This window comes from Orycteropus afer, unplaced genomic scaffold, assembly GCF_000298275.1.
Source record: "Orycteropus afer afer isolate SDZICR_OR568_19922 unplaced genomic scaffold, OryAfe1.0 scaffold00293, whole genome shotgun sequence".
NCBI classification, from domain to species: Eukaryota; Metazoa; Chordata; class Mammalia; order Tubulidentata; family Orycteropodidae; genus Orycteropus; species Orycteropus afer.
This window is the reverse complement of record NW_006921880.1, coordinates 1,764,673-1,783,511: the sequence shown is the minus strand read 5'-3', so window position 1 is coordinate 1,783,511 and position 18,839 is coordinate 1,764,673. Positions and strand designations below refer to the sequence as shown.

The 18,839-nt window shown below is 42.8% G+C and overlaps 1 protein-coding gene across 1 annotated transcript in view; it reads left to right on the top strand.

Moving 5' to 3' along the window:
* The first annotated feature begins 3,679 nt into the window (after positions 1 to 3,679).
* IDE (insulin degrading enzyme) overlaps positions 3,680 to 18,839 on the top strand; it is a 161,473-nt gene continuing 146,313 nt past the window's right edge. Inside the window, exon 1 of the mRNA XM_007951263.2 lies at positions 3,680 to 3,777. Coding sequence (XP_007949454.1) covers positions 3,680 to 3,777 — 98 coding nt within the window. The remainder of the gene's footprint in view (positions 3,778 to 18,839) is intronic.

Here is an 18,839-nt window from a genome sequence, read left to right as displayed (position 1 = left end):
TATTATTACTCATTGAGACAATACCACTGCCTTTAAAGTATATTCTCCACATAAAACCAAAAACCAAACTCACTGCCATTGAGTCAATTCAGTATCCATGTAGAAGCTACAATAATCTTCTAAAGACATAAAGCCAAACAAGTCCCTTCCCTGTTCAAAATCTTCCATGGTCTTTTTTTTTTTTTTTTTTTACCAAATTTACAATAAAATATCCAATAAAGACTGAGCTCCAGTTCAAACCCACCAGCCACTCCACAAAAGGAAGATGAGGCGATCTACTTCCATAAAGATTTACAGCCTTGGAAACCCAGTGGGTCGCTGTAAGTTGGAAACTACTTGATGGCAGGGGAGCTCTGGTAGTGTAGTGTCTAAAGCACTTGACTGCTAACCAGAAGGCTGGCGGTTCAAACCGACCAGCCATTCCTCAGAAGGAAGGTTGGGCAATCTACTTCCATAGTGATACTGCCTCGGAAACCCAAGGATGGGTGACTATGAGTCGGGTCCGACTCGACCGCACGTAATAACAACAACAACTTGATGGCAGTGAGTTTGTTTTTTTAATAATGCAGATGGGAATTTGGCATCTGCCTACTACATCTTACTACACTCTCTAATCTCATTCTAATCCACCTGTTGAAGGTCTACCTCACATATGACTGCTAACCACTCCTCGGAAACCCAAGGAGGGGTCGCTATGGGTCGGATCCAACTCGGAGGCAGTGAGTTTGTTGTTTTTTTTTTTTTTTTGGTTTATACCTTACCAAGCAAGGAGATATGCTTCTCAGGGGACTGGTTCCTCCTGATAACATGTCCAAAGTACATGAGATGATAAAGAGTACCCTGGCTATACTTCTTCCAAGACAGGTTTTAATTATCTAGTGCTGCTATACGGAAAGTGCCATGGACTGCCAGAAGAAAGAACAAATATGTCTTGGAAGAAGTGCAGCCAGAATGCTCCTTGAAAGCGAGAATGGCCAGACTTCATTTCACCTACTTTGGTCATGGGAGCTCTGGTAGCGTAGTGCCTAAGGCACTTGACTGCTAACCAGAAGGCTGGCGGTTCAGACCCACCAGCCACTCCTCGGAAGGAAGATGGGGCAATCTACTTCCGTAGTGATACTGCCTTGGAAACCCAAGGAGGGGTCGCTATGAGTCGGGTTTGACTCGATGGCACATAACAACACCACCACTTTGGTCATGTGGTCAGAAGGGACCATTCCCTGGAGGATATCATGCTTGGTGTTAAAAAAGGTAATACAAATTGTTGTGTTGTTGTTATGTGCCATCGAGTCGGACCCAACTCATAACGACCCCTCCTTGGGTTTCCGAGGCAGTATTACTACAGAAGTAGATTGCCCCATCTACAAAATTAGGAATCAAACTAAAATTAATGTTTACAATGAGAGAATAAGTCACAAGTTACTCAAGACTTGGAGCTTTGGGACCCTTTCTTAGATCTTTTTACTTTGTTTATTAGAAAATGCTTACAAATGCTTCCAACAACCTGGATTCCCCTCTAAGACTCCCAGCAACTCCACTCTGTGGACTGTGCAAATAAGGGGTCCTGAAGTTTTAAAATTTCATTAGCTTCATAGTAAATCTAGGGTCAGAGTAGATGTACTAGCATAAGAAATAATAATATTAATACAATCCTAGGAGGGAGTAGTGGAAAGAAACCAATTATTTTGAGGGTCTGTAAGGAGCTGTGGTGGTGTAGTGGTTAAGGCGTTTGGCTGCTAAGAAAAAAGCTCCGTGGTTTGGCCCACCAGCTACGTGGTGGAAGAAAGATGGAGCAATCTGCTTCTGTAAAGATTTACAGCCTTGGAAACCCAATGGAGGTTGCTATGAGTCGGAATCAACTTGATAGCAGTGAATTTGGTGGGTTTTCTTTTCTTTTTTCTTTTGAGTATTATGTATCTAGCATTGTATATGGATCCATTATTAATCTTTGCAACCACTTCCTGAAAAGGATATTCCCCAATTACCAGAGATGTAGTTGAGGATTAAAGAGGTGAAGTAACTTGCCTACAGTAGCACAAAAAGAGTAGAGCTTGAATTTGAACCCAGGACTCTCTGATTCCAAAATCTGCTATTCTTACATTCATTCATTTATTGACTTTAGAAATACTTAGCGAGTGCCTTCTACATAACAGATACTAGTAAAAATGCTGAGGATATAGCTAGCAATAGATAAAAAAGACAACAAATTTCTGTTTTATGGAGCTTAACTTCTATTGGGTAGGAGAAACAGTATCAAGTAAATGAATGTGATGAAAAGTGTTCTGAAGAAAAATAAAAGCAAGATAAAGGAAAAGGAATTAAGGAGTAGGAGACTATTTTAAATGGGTGGACTCTGAGGAGGTAACATTTGAGCAGAACCTAGAATGATGAGAAAAAGTGGACAATGTGAAGGTAAGAGGAAAAAGCAAGTGGAAAAGTAAACATAAAATGACCCTGAATGACAAGCTGCTGCCATAATGGGCTGGAACATAGAACAATGGTGAGGACCTTTCTTCTGTTATAAATAAAGTTGCTGTGAGTCAGAACAAGTTAGGTTAACAACAACTGAATTTCCATTTGAAACAATATGATTCCGGGCACCAGTTTTTGGCTGTCCATTCAGTTGGCCACACAAGAAACCTAAAAGCATTTTAGGCGGGGAGTCATCATCCCTAATTCAGCTCTTCCTTAACCAATTGCCGTGGAGCCAATTCTGATTCATGGGGACCCTGTAGAAGTGTTCCATAGGGTTTCCAAGTCTGTTGTTGATCTGTACAAAGTCAGACTGCTACATCTTTCTCTGGTGGAGCGGCTGGTGGGTTCACTTTTGGTTAGCAGCAGAAAAAGACCTCCGTAAAATAATGTAACGGTAAAGTCAGATCCATAAGAACTATTAGATCGTTCGTGGATGCAAAGCACTATAAAGCCACCGGGAAAAAAAAACATTTGTCTTAAAAGTAATGACTGAAATCGATCGACGATAGTAGTAGTATTGGGACTACTACAAGTCGTAGTTTACATTCAGTATGTGAGAATTCATGAAGGCCTTATTTTGCTGAGGCCAGTCCCGTCTCCACCTTCCTCTCTGAGAGTTGCTAGCCTCCCCAGGATGCAAAATCCCTCGAGGGTCCTGGCCTCCCTCGGTGGAGGTGGACCCCTCGGAATCTGACTTTTTCCACGGCCCCCCGGCGCGTCAGTGTTTAGCTGCCCACGTCCTTTACTGCGCTCTAGAGGGAGCCCGCGGGCCGCAGATTAGTTTTCTGTGTGGCTGCAGTGTGGGCGGTCCTTGAACAACACCTGCACGGCCGAAATCTCAGATTTGGGGGTGCCTCGGCAAACATGGCCCCTTGAGCCCTCACAGTGTTCACCAGCCACTCCACACACATTGACATACACACAGCTGCCCTCACACGTGATCCAGCTGGGATCCTCCCGCCGGGGAAAGCCTGGTTGCTGGGCTGGTGAAGCTTCTCGGCCAGATCCCATCCAGCCCACTAGCTCAGATCAGACCTGGCCGCCAGCCGTCCCCGCCCTCTCGGGCTCCGGGCAAAACCCGGAGCAGCAGCTGCTCGGCGACTCCGGGGAGGCGGCGCGGCGACCTGAGCATGCGCTGTGAGCAGGGCCGGCTCGCGGCGCAAGAAGGAAGCGTTCGCAGTGATCCTGGCGGCTGCGCTGGGGTATGCGGTACCGCCTAGTGTGGCTGCTGCACACTGCGCTGCCCAGCACCTTCCGCTCTGTCTCCAGCGCCCACCTGCTGCCCCTAGAACGGCTCTGTAGGTAAGCGGAGAGCGGCGTCCGGCCCCTAAGGGCCCATGGGACACAGTGGTTTGAAGCTCCGGTTGCAAAGTGGTGATTCAGCACTTAAAGCCGCCGCCGTCGCCCCTCACGCCGCCCGTCCCGCCAGCCTGGGGCCCGGTCGGCCGCTCTGAGGCCGCTTCAGGGCCTGGAAGGGCGACTTGTCGGGCGGGAGAGAGAGGCCTGACCCGGAGAGGAGGGCTCTCGGGTCGTTGAGGGCGGAAGGAGCCCGTGACCTAGGGTCACGGGGCATGTGTCACAAGTACGCGGGGCGCAGACTGAGTCACCCCAGTCCGGTCCGTGCCGCTCTCGGGAGTCTGAGGGTGAGAAGCCGGGAACCCTGGGCGGAATTGTCCCTTGCCACAGGGTGAGGGGATCAGGCGGGTCCAGCCGTGCTTTTTGTTACGGGGATTGAGTTTCCAGTAGTATGTGGAAATGTCCGCGTGGGGATCTGTAAAAGTTTGTCTGCCCTTGCCTCAGTGAGTATAAGAGTGTTGAGTTTCCTGTCATGAGGTATTTGGGAGCCCAAAGAGACCTTGGGAGCCTCCGCAGCAGCTCCGGTGTTTAACAGCCGAGGCATTTTTGTGATGTCCCTACGGTTGCACAGATTGTGACAAAACCAGGATTAGAAAGCAGGGTGGTTTTTTTTTTTTTTTGCTGTCAGTGACGTGCTCTCTCCGCTCCGCCGCTGCTTGGTGTATACAGAAAATTTCGGTCTCGCAATGAACACTGAATATTCTTTACTGTGAATAGAGAGGAATTGGCGAAGGTGGGCGTTATTGTCTTATATACCTTATTTGAACCTCTACTTCTGGTTTTAATCAATAGTATCTAGTTTAGAGCTCTGTGATAGACCTTCTGTGTACGTCTATCATCTGCCTCCAGGGAACTCTGAGTTGGTTCCGGAGCGGATTGAGATGCCAGCTAAGACCGTGTTTGACCGGTTCAGAAGATGGGCCAAACCAGCAGTGTGTGCCTTAAGAGCACAGTGCGGGCAGAGAGGAGGAGGAGGGCTTCGCTTGGCCTTTGAAGAAAAGGCAGAGGGAGAGGAATAGGCTTTAACCATACAGCCTAGGTGTGCAAGTAGTGTGATTTGTAGTCTAGCTGGAACTGTTGAGTTTCCCTAGACCGGGGTGTGTGTGTGGGGGGGGTGGTTAGGAGGAAACAAGTCCTGTGTTACAAGAATGGAATAATGCTAACCTGGGCCTTGAATTTTGAATTTGGATTTTTTTCTAGGGAGTTGGAAGCCATAAATAAGTTTTCGAGCTGAAGAGTGGTCTAATGAAATCGGTAGTTTAGGAAATTAGTCACTGTGTGCAGGACATAAAGGAGTACAGAGACCTGAGGCTGAGAAACCAGTTGGACTTTAATCTTAAATGCCTGAACCTGGATAGTAGCGGTGGTTCTGAGAACGGCTGATGCAAATGAAGAATCTATGAAACTTATTTTCTCTCCTGTTTCTCTCTACCCTGCAAAATCCACTACAACTACATAAAGATCCCAGAGCTCAGCGAGAGACTGGAAGTGGTGAGTGTAGGGTAACTCCTATTGTCCACTTTTGGGTCAAAACATTTTATTTTGTCCTTAATTCATTGCTAATCGGCTTAGCTTTTGTTCTGTATTGTCTCCAGCTCACAGAATTTGTGATTTTAAAGAAAACATCAACTTGAACAGTTTTCTACAAGAAAATTTTTTGGCTGAGTTAGGAACATTTATTCTTTTCCATAAGTTAATGATATTAAGACAGTGAATATGAACCAAGGTACATACGTCTTACGTGGAAGCTGAGTTCTTTTAATTGTAAAACTACAAACATATAATAACACAGCATTGCCACAACATTATGTTCAAGATAGATTTTTGACCTATAGGAATGAAAGTTGTCAGTGACAAGCTGTAGATAGGCAACTTACATCAGGGATCTCAACTTTGTTATGAGACAAGGACCACCCCCCCACACACACACACTACTGTCCTCCCCCAGCCTCAAAGAAGTAATTAGATACTTTTAAGGCAGGAAATAATAATAATAATAAAACGCTCCAAAGTTTAAATGATTAAGGTCCAAAGATAGCATGTTTACAAATAAACATAAGATCTCAGTTTTTCAACTGAGTGAGTGATTTACTTTGCATATTAACTCCTTTCCTCCCACCACTGGCAAGTAGATTCCTAGTGACCCTCTCCAGCTATTCCAGGGTTGTAAATCTTTACAGAAGCAAACTGTCACATTTGCTTCTCCAAACCCCAGACCTTTTACTTAGCAACCTACTGCTTTAATCACTGCTCCACAAGGCTCCCTTAACTTTTTCCCTAGTAATTTAAAAGTGAGAGTATGTATTATAACTCTACTGTGCAAAGCATCAGGAATCCGAAGAAGAATCATTGTTCCAGTGATATGTTAGTAGATGCTTAACAAGCAGCTCTTAGAAGGGAGAGGAGCCCTTATTTACGTGGTTGTTAGGTGTTGTCGAGTAGGTTGTAACTCATAGTGACCCTGTGCACAACAGAACGAAACACTGCCTGGTCCTGTGCTAACAGTGTTGCTATGCTTGAGCCCATTGTTGCAGCCACAGTGTCAGTCCATCTCCTTGAGGGTTTTCCCACTTTTTGCTGACACTCTACCAAGCATGATATCCTTCTCCAGGGACTGTTCCCTTCTGACAACTTGACCACAGTACCTGAGACAAGTTTAGCTATTCTCACTTCTAAGATGCATTCTAGCTGTACTTCTTCCAGGACAGATTTGTTCGTTCTTCTGGCAGTCCATAATATTTTTTATATGCTTCATCAGCACAATTCAAATGCATCCATTCTTTGGTCTTCTTCATTCATTGTCCTTCTTTCACATGCATGTGAGGCGATTGAAAATACCATGCCTTGGGTCAGGCACACCTTAGTCTTCAAAGTGACACCTCTGCTCTTTAACACTTTAACAGTGTCTTTTGCAGCAGATTTGCCTAGTGCAGTACATCATCTGATTTCTTGACTTCTGCTTTCCTGGGCATTGATTGTGGATCCAGGTAAAATGAGATCCCTGACAACTTCGATCTTTTCTCCATTTATCATGATACTGCTTATTGGTCCAGTTATGAGGATTTTTGTTTTCTTTATGTTGAGGTGTAATCCATAGTGAAGGCTGTTGTCAGTGTTTAAAATCATCTTCACTTCACATCATCTTCATGCAAGCAAGGTTGTATCATCTGCATATTGCACATTGTTAATGAGTCCCCCTCTGATCCTGATGCCACATTCTTCTTCTTCTTCTTTTTCTTTTTTTTTTTTTTACTTTCATTGTGATAAAAACATACACATCAAGACATTTGCCACCATAACAACTTTCCCACTTACAGCTCAGGGACAGTGATGGCATTTTTCATTCTGTGCCACCATTATTGCTGTCCTTTCCCAAAATATTCCACCACCATTAGCATAAACTTAGTGCCCCCCAGACAAAAGCTCCCCCATCCCCCTCTCTCCTACCCCTCCAGAAACACCAAACTCACTGCCATCAAGTCAATTAGACTCATAGCGACCCCTCCTTGGGTTTCTGAAGTGGTATCTCTACAGAAATAGATTGCCCAGTCTTCCTTCCAAGGAGTAGCTGGTGGGTTTGAACCACCAGCCTTCTGGTTAGTAGTCAGATACCTTAGGCACTATGCCACCAGAACTCCCTAACCCTGGTAACTACTAATAATCTTTGAGGTCCACCCCCCATATATCTTTTATTTTCCCCAACCTATCTGGAAATTTTCCCTTCCCACCCCTCCCATCCTTGGTAACCAACAAAGAAAGTTTCCTTCTATGTATAAACCTTTCTTTGGCTTTTTACAATAGTGGACTAATACAGTATTTGTCCTTCTGTGATTGACTAACTTCACTCAGCATAATGTCCACCAAGTTCATCCACATTATGTGGTGTTTTGCAGATACTACATCGTTCTTTAGGGTCGCATAGTATTCCATTGTGTATATGTACCACAGTTTGTTTATCCATTCCTTGGTTAAGTGCCCACTTAGGTTGTTTCCATCTCTTTGCTATAGTGAATAGTGCTGTAATGAACATGGGTGTGCATATATCTATATGTGTCCTGCCTTTCACTTCTTTAGGATATATACCTGGTAATGGGATTGCTGGGTCAAATGTTATTTCCACTGCCAACTTTTTAAGGAATTGCCATACCGATTTCCACAGTGGTTATATCGTATTACAGTCCTGCCAGCACTGTGTGAGAGTCCCAATCTTTCCACATCCTAGCGAGCATTTGTTATTTTCTGTCTTGTTGAACTTTGCTGTTAATGCTGGGGTAAGATGGTATCTCATGGTTGTTTTGATTTGCATCTCTAATGGCTAATGATTGTGAACATTTCTTCATGTGTTTGTTGGCTGCCTGATGATGCCACATTCTTCTTCATAGCATCCAGCTTCTTGGATTATTTGATTGTATAAGATTGAATAAGTATGGTGAAAGGATACAACCCTGACTCATACCTTTCCTGATTTTAAATCATGCGGTATCTCCTTGTTCTGTTTGAACAACTGCCTCTTGGTCTACATATGGGTTCCTCACAATCACAATGAAATGTTCGAGAATTCCCATTCTTTGCAATGTTATCCATAATTTGTTATGATCCACACAGTTCATTGCCTTTGTGTAGTCAATAAAACACAGATAAACATCTTTCTGGTGTTCTTTGCTTTCAGCCAAGATCCATCTTGATATCCCTTGTTCCACATCCTCTTTGGAATCTAGCTTTATTTATAACATTTACTATCCATGGTGTAAATATTCCACCTACCACTCGTATGTCAGTTTGTCGTACTGTGGTTGATGGCTTGAGCGTTGACGTGATGCTGGGGCGGTCCATTTCTGGAAAAATCGGTCATATTATCAGGAAGGACCAGTCCCTGGAGAGGGATACCATGCTTGGTAAAGTAGAAGGTCAGTGAAAAAAGGGAAGACCCCTAGGAGATGGATTGACACAGTGACTGCAGCGATGGGTCAAGCACAGCAACAATTGTGAGGATGGTATGGGAGTGGGTAGTTTTGTTCTGTTGTACACAGGGTCACTATGAGTTATATCTAACCTGATGGCACCTAAGAACAATAAACAACAAATACTTCTACTATGGAAGATTCAAAGATTGAATTGACAACTGGCTAGCCAAAGTCTTGAAACCTTATAATCTTCTCACAAACCAACATAAGCCAGCTCCAACAGTTACATACATGGTTCCCACTCTTAAGTGGCTCATAATACCTTCATGGGTATGTATTTTAGAAGACAAATCAACTGGGAAGAAAGAGATAAAATTCAAATACTGGAATTTTATTTTTTTCTAAGTAGCTTTAAAAGTTAAAAGGAACATTAAAATTTGTGGTGGTGTTATTCCTCTGTTGTTTACTACTTGTCTTTTTCTCTTTCTCAGATTTATTTGAGAAAGTTAAAATTAAAATGTATACTTGCAAAGAAGCAAAGGTTAAGTGGAATAAGAAAGAAAAAAGGAGAAAACAGTTCTAAGAAATACATTCACAGTTACATTTACATTGGAAGAAAACACCTATTAAGATAAGAGTAAATATAATGTCATTGTTAAAATCCATTTTATTTAAGCACAGTTCAGTTCAGTTTACAAACCTGGATACTTGTGCCATCCTTTTTGGGTGCAGGTTTGACGAGATTAGCTTGTTTCTTTTGCAGAGCCCAGCATAGTGCTTCACACCAGTAACACTATCGACTCATAGTAAAACACCAAATTCTGGAGTCTGAAACCAAACTTTCTTAAATTAGTAACCCCCTTGGATCAGATCTTGGGCAGCTGCCAGCTGGGGTGACCAGGGAATTCTTTCAGCAGCAAAATATGGAGTCTGCAAGTTGGGCATGCCCGCATTGTATCAACCCTGGCCTGATGCACTGAGCATGGAATTTGTGAGCACAGGGTAAAACAGAGAGATTTTCTGAGGGAAATTCTCAAGATAATCACACAAGGCTCTACTTCTTCCTCTTCATCTAAATTATTGGCTCCTTCCCATATGCCAGGGCCTTGCGACCTGAGGGGCCTCTAGGTTGGTTTTGGGGTTTGGGCAGCATTAGGCAGTGATGGAAAGCTGGATGAAACACAGTTCCCGTTCGGTACTGATTTACCTTGACTCTGGGATCTTTTAGGGTCAATAATTTGGAAAAGGAGCTCTGGTGACGTAGTGCCTAAGGCATTTGATTGTTAACCAGAAGGTTGGCAGTTCAAACCTACCACCCACTCTGTGGAAGGAAGACAGGGAAGTCTACTTCTGTAAAGATTTACCACCTCAGAAACCCAGTGGGAGTTGTTGTGAGTTGGAATCAACTTGATGGCAGTGAGTTTGGTTTGGTTTAAGTTGGAAAATCTTGTGGACAGTTTCATCAAATGTCATTGGAGATAAGGACTTCCCATCATCATCCTTTAATTTTCGTAGGAAGTCTGTGAGCTGCTTTCTGGATTCTTGTGGAAAGGCAGTTTGCAGTCTGTCCATAATTCTCTCCTAGTTCTTTACGGGAAGGTTTCTTCTCAGATCTGCACTAGGAGACACAGTCTCCCCCACAGGTACCAGTGTAATCCAGGCTGTGCCATCATCAGGAGAGACTCTTAAAAAAAAAGAAAATCTCACTGCCATCGAGTTGCTTCAGACTCTGTGGAGACCCCCATTGGGTTTTAAAGGCTGTAAATCTTTGTGGAAGTACATTGTCTCATCTTCCCACGGACCAGCTGGTGGATTTGAACCACTGACCTTCTGGTTAGCATCCAGATGCCTTACCCACTATGACACTAGAGCTGCTTTAGGAGGAGAGGCTCTAGATACAACCAAATATTTTGTGTATTCTAATTACAGTTCAGTTTTTTTTTTTTTTTTTTTCGGTTGCTCTTCATTTTCATTGATGAAGTCAATGGCATAAGTTGACCACTAGAACTTCAAGATAAGATTGCTCTCAGAGAGGGAAACTCGAAGGCGATTCAAAGCATAATGAGATCAACCATCTAGAAATCTAGATCCATCCTGAAAATGGGTGGCTAGGGCTATTAAGAAAAATACAGGTCCAATCAAAGTGATGGGAGCTCTGGTGGCATACTGCCTAAGGCATTTGGCTGCTAACCAGACTTGCTGGAGGTTCAAACCCACCAGCCACTCCTTGGAAGGAAGGTTAGGCAATCTACTTCCGTAGTGATACCACCTTGGAAACCCAAGGAGGGGTGGCTGTGAGTTGGATCCAACTCGACAGCAATGAGTTTGTTTTATTTTTTTGGAATCAGAGTTTTAGAAAGAAAGTATTAACATCAGTACCTACCAAATGTTGAAATCTTAAAGAAGGTAATTAGTCCTACTGTACATAGTATTAACTGTCTCTGCCAATATTTGGGGATTTATTTCCTGGTCTAACCTCATGACAAAGCATCCAATTCATTTAAAAAGCAGCCTCATTGTCCTCTGGTCAGCCATATGTTGTTGTTATGTACCATTGAGTCGGACCCGACTCATAGCAACCCCTCCTTGGGTTTCCAAGGCAGTATCACTATGGAAATAGATTGCCCCACCTTCCTTCCATATAGATAAGTCTAAGTTATTGGGGAACCTGGGGATAATAGCCTAGTCCCTGGCAACCTCGGACACCTGGGCATCAGTCAGCTCACTTTCCAGTCCAGCTTTGCATTTCCCTATTCCAGAGACTTACAAATAGTGGTATGCAAGGTTGAGCTATTAAGGTTCAGGCTTTTAAACTACTTTAAACCGGAAGAAAAAAGCCTTTAAATAGTCTTAAAGGACAGGATACCCCTGAGTATCTTTAATCCAATCCAAACAAAAATGTTGCATTCTGACTATCTGCCTTATAAGTTAGGGGTGATGACAGTTTCACTAGAGACTGACGGGGGAGTAGGACTTCAGTGTGTGTTCATAAGAAATGGTTTTCTTCCTGTTTTTCATTTAGTATTTTAAATCTTCTAATTGTGTGTTGGGAGCTCTAGTGGCGTAGTGCCTAAGGCATTTGACTGCTAACCAGAAGGCTGGCGGTTCAAATCCACCAGCCACTCCTCAGAAGGAAGACTGGCATAGTGATACTGCCTCAGAAACCCAAGGAGGGGTCGCTGTGTGTTGGATCTGACTTGACAGCAGTAAGTTTTGTTTTGTTTTTTAATTATGTAATAGTCTCTTCTGACATTTGTTTTGGTCTTCCTTTCCTGTCCTTTTAATGATCTTCTGCTTTCTGCATATATGATGTTCTTGATGTCATCCCATAATTCATCTGGTTTTCAGTCATTTGTGTTCAATGCATCAGATCTATAGGACTGGACAGTATTTTGTTCTGTTGTACATAGGGTCACTGTGAGTCAGAGCTGACTTGATGGCACCTAACAACAAGAAAAAGATAAATATTAAGGACTTGTGGTGGTACAGTGCCTAAGGTATTTGATTGCTAACCAGAAGGTTGATGGTTCAAACCCACTGGCCACTCCATGGGAGGAAGAAGAAGTACTCTATTACTGTAAAAATTTACAGCCTTGGGAACCCAGTGGGGGTTGCTATGAGTTGAAATTGACTCAATGGCAGTACGTTTGGTTTTAAATATATACCCAGAAGTTCAGCCTACCCTTCAGCCAGGTAACAAGGCTAGAGCACTCTCTCTTTATATAGGGGTAGATCATCTGGGTACTTCCAGGTTGTGGAGCCTCAATTAGGGCCTTCCCACTTGGGTTATCTTCAGTTTGCCTTCACTGTTCTCTGTTCAACACACTCCCAATGAGTCGATTCCAACTCATAGTGACCCTCTTCTCTATTCATTCAGCTATTATTTGAGTGCCTGCTTTGTAGTGAGTACTCCTTGTGCCAGCACTGGGGGGAATGAGAAGACAGTCAACCCATAAATCCTGCCCTCAAGGAGCTTTCAGTCCAAATAGTGAATCATTCCATTCCTTTACCTTCGGCCTTTTACTAAACGTTTCTACTTTTGTGTTCTGTTACTTTTTTCAATCTATTTTGAAAGGCAACTCAGTATTTTATCATAGAACAATATATGTGTCATTTAAAAGTGATAATCACAAACTGCTTCCTGAGGGTAAAATTTCACATTCTACCTGGCACATAGTAGGTGTTCAATACATATTTATTACATAAATAAATGAACAAATTGATGAATTAATAGTCTTCCTTCAAAACCTTTCTCTGCTTTCCTTACTTCTGCATGTGTTGTTATCGTTTAGCTTGAAAATTAGAGTAATCTTTGAATCTTTCTCTCTTTCTCACACTAGTTTTTCCCAGTTAGTCACCAAGTCCTCTTGAGTCTTTAATCCTATGATTTCTGGAGTAATCTTCACCCGAGCTCTGGTAGCATAGTGCCTCAGGCATTTGACTGCTAATCAGAAGGCTGGCTGTTCAAACCCACCAGTCACTCCTCAGAAGGAGGGTTGGGCAATCTACTTCTGTAGTGATACCATCTCGGAAATCCAACGAGGGGTCGCTATGAGTTGGGTTCGACTCAATGGCGATGAGTTTGGTCTGGTTTGGTATCACCATTGTAATTCAGGTCGTGATCATCTTTACTGACATCTCATATCTACAAGTTTTCTAACTGGCTTCTTTGGCTTCTTGTCTGGTGGTGTGGTGTCTAAGGCATTTGTTAACCAGAAGGTTGGCAGTTCAGCCGCTTTGTGGAAGGAAGATGGGGCAATCTATTTCCATAAAGATTTACCACCTTGAAAACCCATTGGAGGTCACTGTGAGTTGTAATTGACTTGATGGCAGTGCGTTTGGTTTTTTGGTTTTGTCTCCCTATGGGTTGATCCTGAGCACCACTGTCTGATTAATCCTACTAATATACTGTTTCATCATGTTGTTGTCTTATGTAAATATCACCAATGGTTTACATTATTCCAAGATCAAGTCCAAACTTCCACTTGGCATTTAAGTGTCCTGTAGACTGACCCGAGCTTTAGCTTACTTCCCTTACTTCCATCTTCTCCAGTCAGACTCACCAATTTGTTACCTCCTCTACATGGTCTGAAGAAGCTCTGATGGCATAGTGCCTAAGGATTTGACTGCTAACCAGAAGGTTGTCAGTTCAAATACACCAGCCACTCTACACGAGGAAGATGGGGCAGTCTACTGCTGTAAAGATTCACCACTTTGGAAACACAGTGGGGATTGCTATGAGTCAGAATCGACTCGATGACAGTGGGTTTGGTATTTTTGGTACATGGTCTGTTTATTCCTAATTCTTTTTTTTTTTTTTCTTTATTCCTAATTCTTGAATGCCCTTCCATTTTTTCTTTACATGATAAAATCCTACCTTGTTTTTAGACCTTATACAAATCACACAGTTATCGTTCCCTTTTCTGAAGTAATGATTTAAAGTGTTCAGTATCCATTTGACGTTTAACCATATACTAGTTTTTAATTCTTTTTAGTTATGAAATATTATACATGTCAGACTTTATATGATAAAGGACAATAACAAACTGAACACCTATGTACTCACTACCTAGTTTAGAAATAAAACATTCCCAGTAATTTCTAAAGCCTTCTGTACTCACCTCCCCATTTGCAACCTTCTCCCTCTCCTCTAGAGGTAACTTTAACCTATATTTGACTAATTATTCCCTTGGTTTTTGTTTTGGTTCTCTAGTGCTGCTATAACAGAAAATACCAGAAGTGGATGACTTTAACAGTGATTTATTAGTTTACAGTTTAGGAGGCTAGAAATCTGAGTTCAAAGTGTGCTGGCTGGGTGAAGGTCCTTTGACCTTGGGCTTCATATCTGCCTCTTGCTTCTGGCACACCAGAGCTGGAGGCATCTCTTAATTCAGGCAGTTGCTGAGGCTCACAAACCCAAGGTCAACAAGTACAATGGCACAGTCCCAGGATTATCAAGCAACACGGCAGGCCACTAGTTCAAATCCAGAAACAGTCCCAAGATTGAGAGGCAACATGGCAGACTGCTGAATGAAGACTCAACTAAATGCAGGATCCAAGCATTCAAAAAAGCTAGAGACCTTTTTCTCAAAGCTTTATCTTATGTACTGGAAGCAGACCACATCCCTAAGGCAGGTACTTAGCTACTCACAGTAGATTTCCACCATGGAGTTGATTATGTGTCTCATCAGGGGGAATAACTACATCCAGCTGTGCAGCCACTCAAACCTATGGCCTAGTTAAGTTGACAGACAACCTTAACTACCACAATTTTCTTTATAACTTTATCACATCTGAATATAGTCTTTAATAGTATGTTGTTTAGTTTGTTTGCTTTTGAACTTTATAGAAATTATTCTTCAGTGACTTTTTTTTTAATTTATCATTGTTTTTGTGACTCTTCCATATAGATGTATGAGTTTACTGCTGAATGGCAGTCTTATGTGATTATGCTTCTATTTATTTTTCTTTTCAGTTGTTGAAGGAGTTTGGGGTGTTTCCATTTTTATCTACTGTTAACTAATGCTGCTGGTGTTCCCCAGTGCCCAATCTTTGACCTCCTCTCCACGTACGCTCATTCATTTAGGGTTTTCATCCAGTTATATTACTTTAAATGTCATCTATTTAAAGCTTTGTCCAATATGGCATTCACTAACCACATGTGCCTGTTTAAATTAAAATTAAATTAAATTAACAATTTAGTTATCAGTTGCCTTAGGTACTTTTCAAGCCACATGTAACTAGTGGCTACCATATACAGCAGTCCAGAAGTGACATTTCTGTCACCACAGAAGTTTTACCAGACAGACCTGATCTGTACTCTGAGGATTCCCAAATGTATATCTCTAGCCAGAACCTCTCCCCTGAATTTCAAATTTACGTAGTAAACTGCCTATCCAGTGTTATCTCTTGGACATTCAATAGGCACCTAAAACTTTTTTTTTTTTTGACCTCTTGAACTTCTCATTTCCAAAATCTCTCTTCCTGATCTTCTCTTCTAAAACCTATTCTTTCCACAGTCTTCCCCATCTCAGTTAATGACATGTCTACTTTTTCACTTGTTTAGGCTAACAACTTAGAGTCATCCTTGACTCCTTTTTGTCATATCCCTGATCAAGTTGGCATATTCATCCAGATTCTGACCACTTTTCACAACTTCCTCTGCTACCAGCCTGTTACAAATCCCCATCTCTTGCCCAAGTTACTCTAATAGTCTCTTAACCAGTCTTCTTCCTTCTCTGCTTTCCTCTCTACACATAGGCTGTTCTTATCACCACTGGAAGAGTGACCTTTTTGAAATTCAAGTCATATCTTTGCTATAGAATGTTTAAAAACCTTGCAGTTAGTTGGTCCCCGTTTTACTCAGATTTAAAAACAAGGTCATTATAATGGCCCAGAAACCCTACTCTGGGCTCTCACTTCCTCTCCAGTCTTTTTTCCAAAATTATTACTATCACCCCACTCCAGTCAGACTAGTGTCTTTGTTAGACACACTTTTGCCTCACAGCATTTGCACTTTCTTCTCCCTTCTCAGAACACTTATCTACCAGCTCAGGAAGGTCTTCACAGAGAATACTGGATGTGAGCAAGAATTTTTGCAGGGGGGAAAAAAAAATCAGATGAACAGAGAAGGGGAAGAGAGAATATTTTGGATAGAAGGAATAGAATTAGCAAATTGCAAGGAAAATTCATGATAAAATAACAGGGCAGTAAGATTTTATCCCACAGCAAATAGCCTCAGACAATTTTTGAGCAATAGAATAACATATGAAAGCTCTGCTTCTGGAAGATTAATCTGGCAGTTTTATGGAAGCACATTTGGAATACAAGGAGTAGTGAAAAGGACAAAGAAGGAGAGAACTGCAGAAGATGAGTAGAAGATACAGCAGGCTTAGTGACTGATTGAGTATCAGGGGAGATGTAGGATTCAAAGAGGCCGAAGATTTTGAGCTTGGGTGACTTTGAGATCATTGCTGAGATGAATTTAGACTAGGGTGGGCCACCAAGGTAGGGAGGATTCTTGGGAGATTCAGGCATTGGGAAGTCCAGGCAGATAACATATCTGTCCTGCTCTGGTGGCTGGTGTTCATTCCAAAGGCTTGCCAAGAGACAACAGGTAGGTGGGGTGCAGCAGTGGGACCCGGTGGCACAGGTTTGTAGGCACTTCAAAGCTGGCTGTTAACCACTAGGGAGCTAGATGACTTGGGGCCCCTTGGAGTCAGATCTGACTCATAGCGACCCCTCGTTGGGTTTCTGAGGCAGTAGAATCACTACGGAAGTAGATTGCCCAACCTTCCTTCCGAGGAGTGGCTGGTGGGTTTGAACCACCAGCCTTCTGGTTAGCAGTCAAATGCCTTAGGCACTACGCCACCAGAGCTCCTGTGGAGAAGACTAAATAGTCCTTAAGTACTCAGGAACGGAACCAAAATAATCCAGTATGTAGATTGGTAGCTATGGGGAAGAGTTAAGTTAAAAGATCTGAACTAGGTTGATGAGTCCTGAGTTATGGCTATAGTTTCTTAATTTTCTCTGTTTAAAGATAGGAATGGATCTACATTCATCTCACAATGTGGATGAACCTGGAGGACATTATGCTGAGTGAAGTAAGTCAATCGCAGAAAGACAAGTACTGTATGAGCCCATTACTGTAAAAAGACAAAGAAGGGTTTGCTTGGGAAAGGGAACTCATTTTATAAGTTACTGGGATTGGGAGGGAAGAGGAGGGATTAATTTCAGGCTAGTTGGGGCCCACACGCTGATGCAGGTAGGGGGAGGGATATATGGAAAGGATCTGTGACCACCATGATGACATTGGGAAATGGGAGGACACCGAATTGTGCACATAAGAGATAGATGACAGATGCTAATACCAACCAATGTGTCCACAATACTGCATTGCCATTAACACCAAACACCAGGCTACAGATAAATACATAAACACCTGAGACGATCAGACCTGGGGGTGGGGTGGGGGCGGTGGGCAGGTTGTCAGTGAACAGAAGTATACTCTAGATCAAGGATAGATTCAGCTGAAGCTAATCTTGCACAGACACCAGTGATACAAAATACCTGCAGTCCTACAGAAACAATAGAAGACAGACACAGAGTAATCCCTCATAGACAGCCAGATACTGTGGGAGAGAGATCCAGTAGATCTACTATCTCAGGACCATAGTACTGGGGGGCACTAGACTCTGTTGGTACAACAAAATACATAAAAGCCTTGTTTCACATCCTACATTGGTGAGTAGCACCTGGGGTCTTAAAAGCTTTCAAGCAGCCACCTAAGATGCAGCTAATGGTCTCCTAGTGTCAGATGTGAAGAAGAGTGCAAAAAAACAAAGGCATTTGGAAACAATCATCAGCCACAGGACACGATGGCCCTTGAGACCAGAAGAACTAGTTGGTGCCCGGCTGCCAATGCCGACCACTCAGGGTAGGATCAAATCTGGAGATCCTGGATAGAGTGGGAGGAAAAACATGGAACAAAATCCAAAAACTCAATAATAACCAGAGTTACTGGTCAGATGAAATCTGATGAGACCCCCAATACTATGGCCGTGGAATACCTTCTGCACCTGGAATAAAATGCACCCCCAGGGGCTAGCTCTCAGCCCAGTAGTTAACAAGATGTACACATAGACCACTCAACCCAAGATGGTGCACCCCATACTTTATGGCATTACATCCCTTAGAGCAATAGACCGTGGAGCACCAGAGGACCAATATTCAGATTGAGGAAATGCAGGACAAACAAAGGGAAAAAAAAAGATAGGAATGGATCCAGAGCCTGGATCAGGACTGATCTGCAGTGGAGGCTGAGTAAATTCAGCTGAGAGGCTCTTGCTGCTGGTGAAATGTTAACCATAAAACATTTTGTTGTTATTTGTCATCGAGTCGATTCCAATTCATAGCAACCCTATAGGACAGACTAGAACTGCCCCATTGGTTTTCCTAGCCTGTAATCTTTATGTAATCTTTATGTGGGAGCTCTGGTAGCATAGTGGCTAAGACACTTGCTTGCTAACCAGACGGCTGGCGGTTCAAACCCCCCACCAGCCACTCCTCGGAAGGAAGGTTGGGCAATCCTACTTCCGTAGTGAT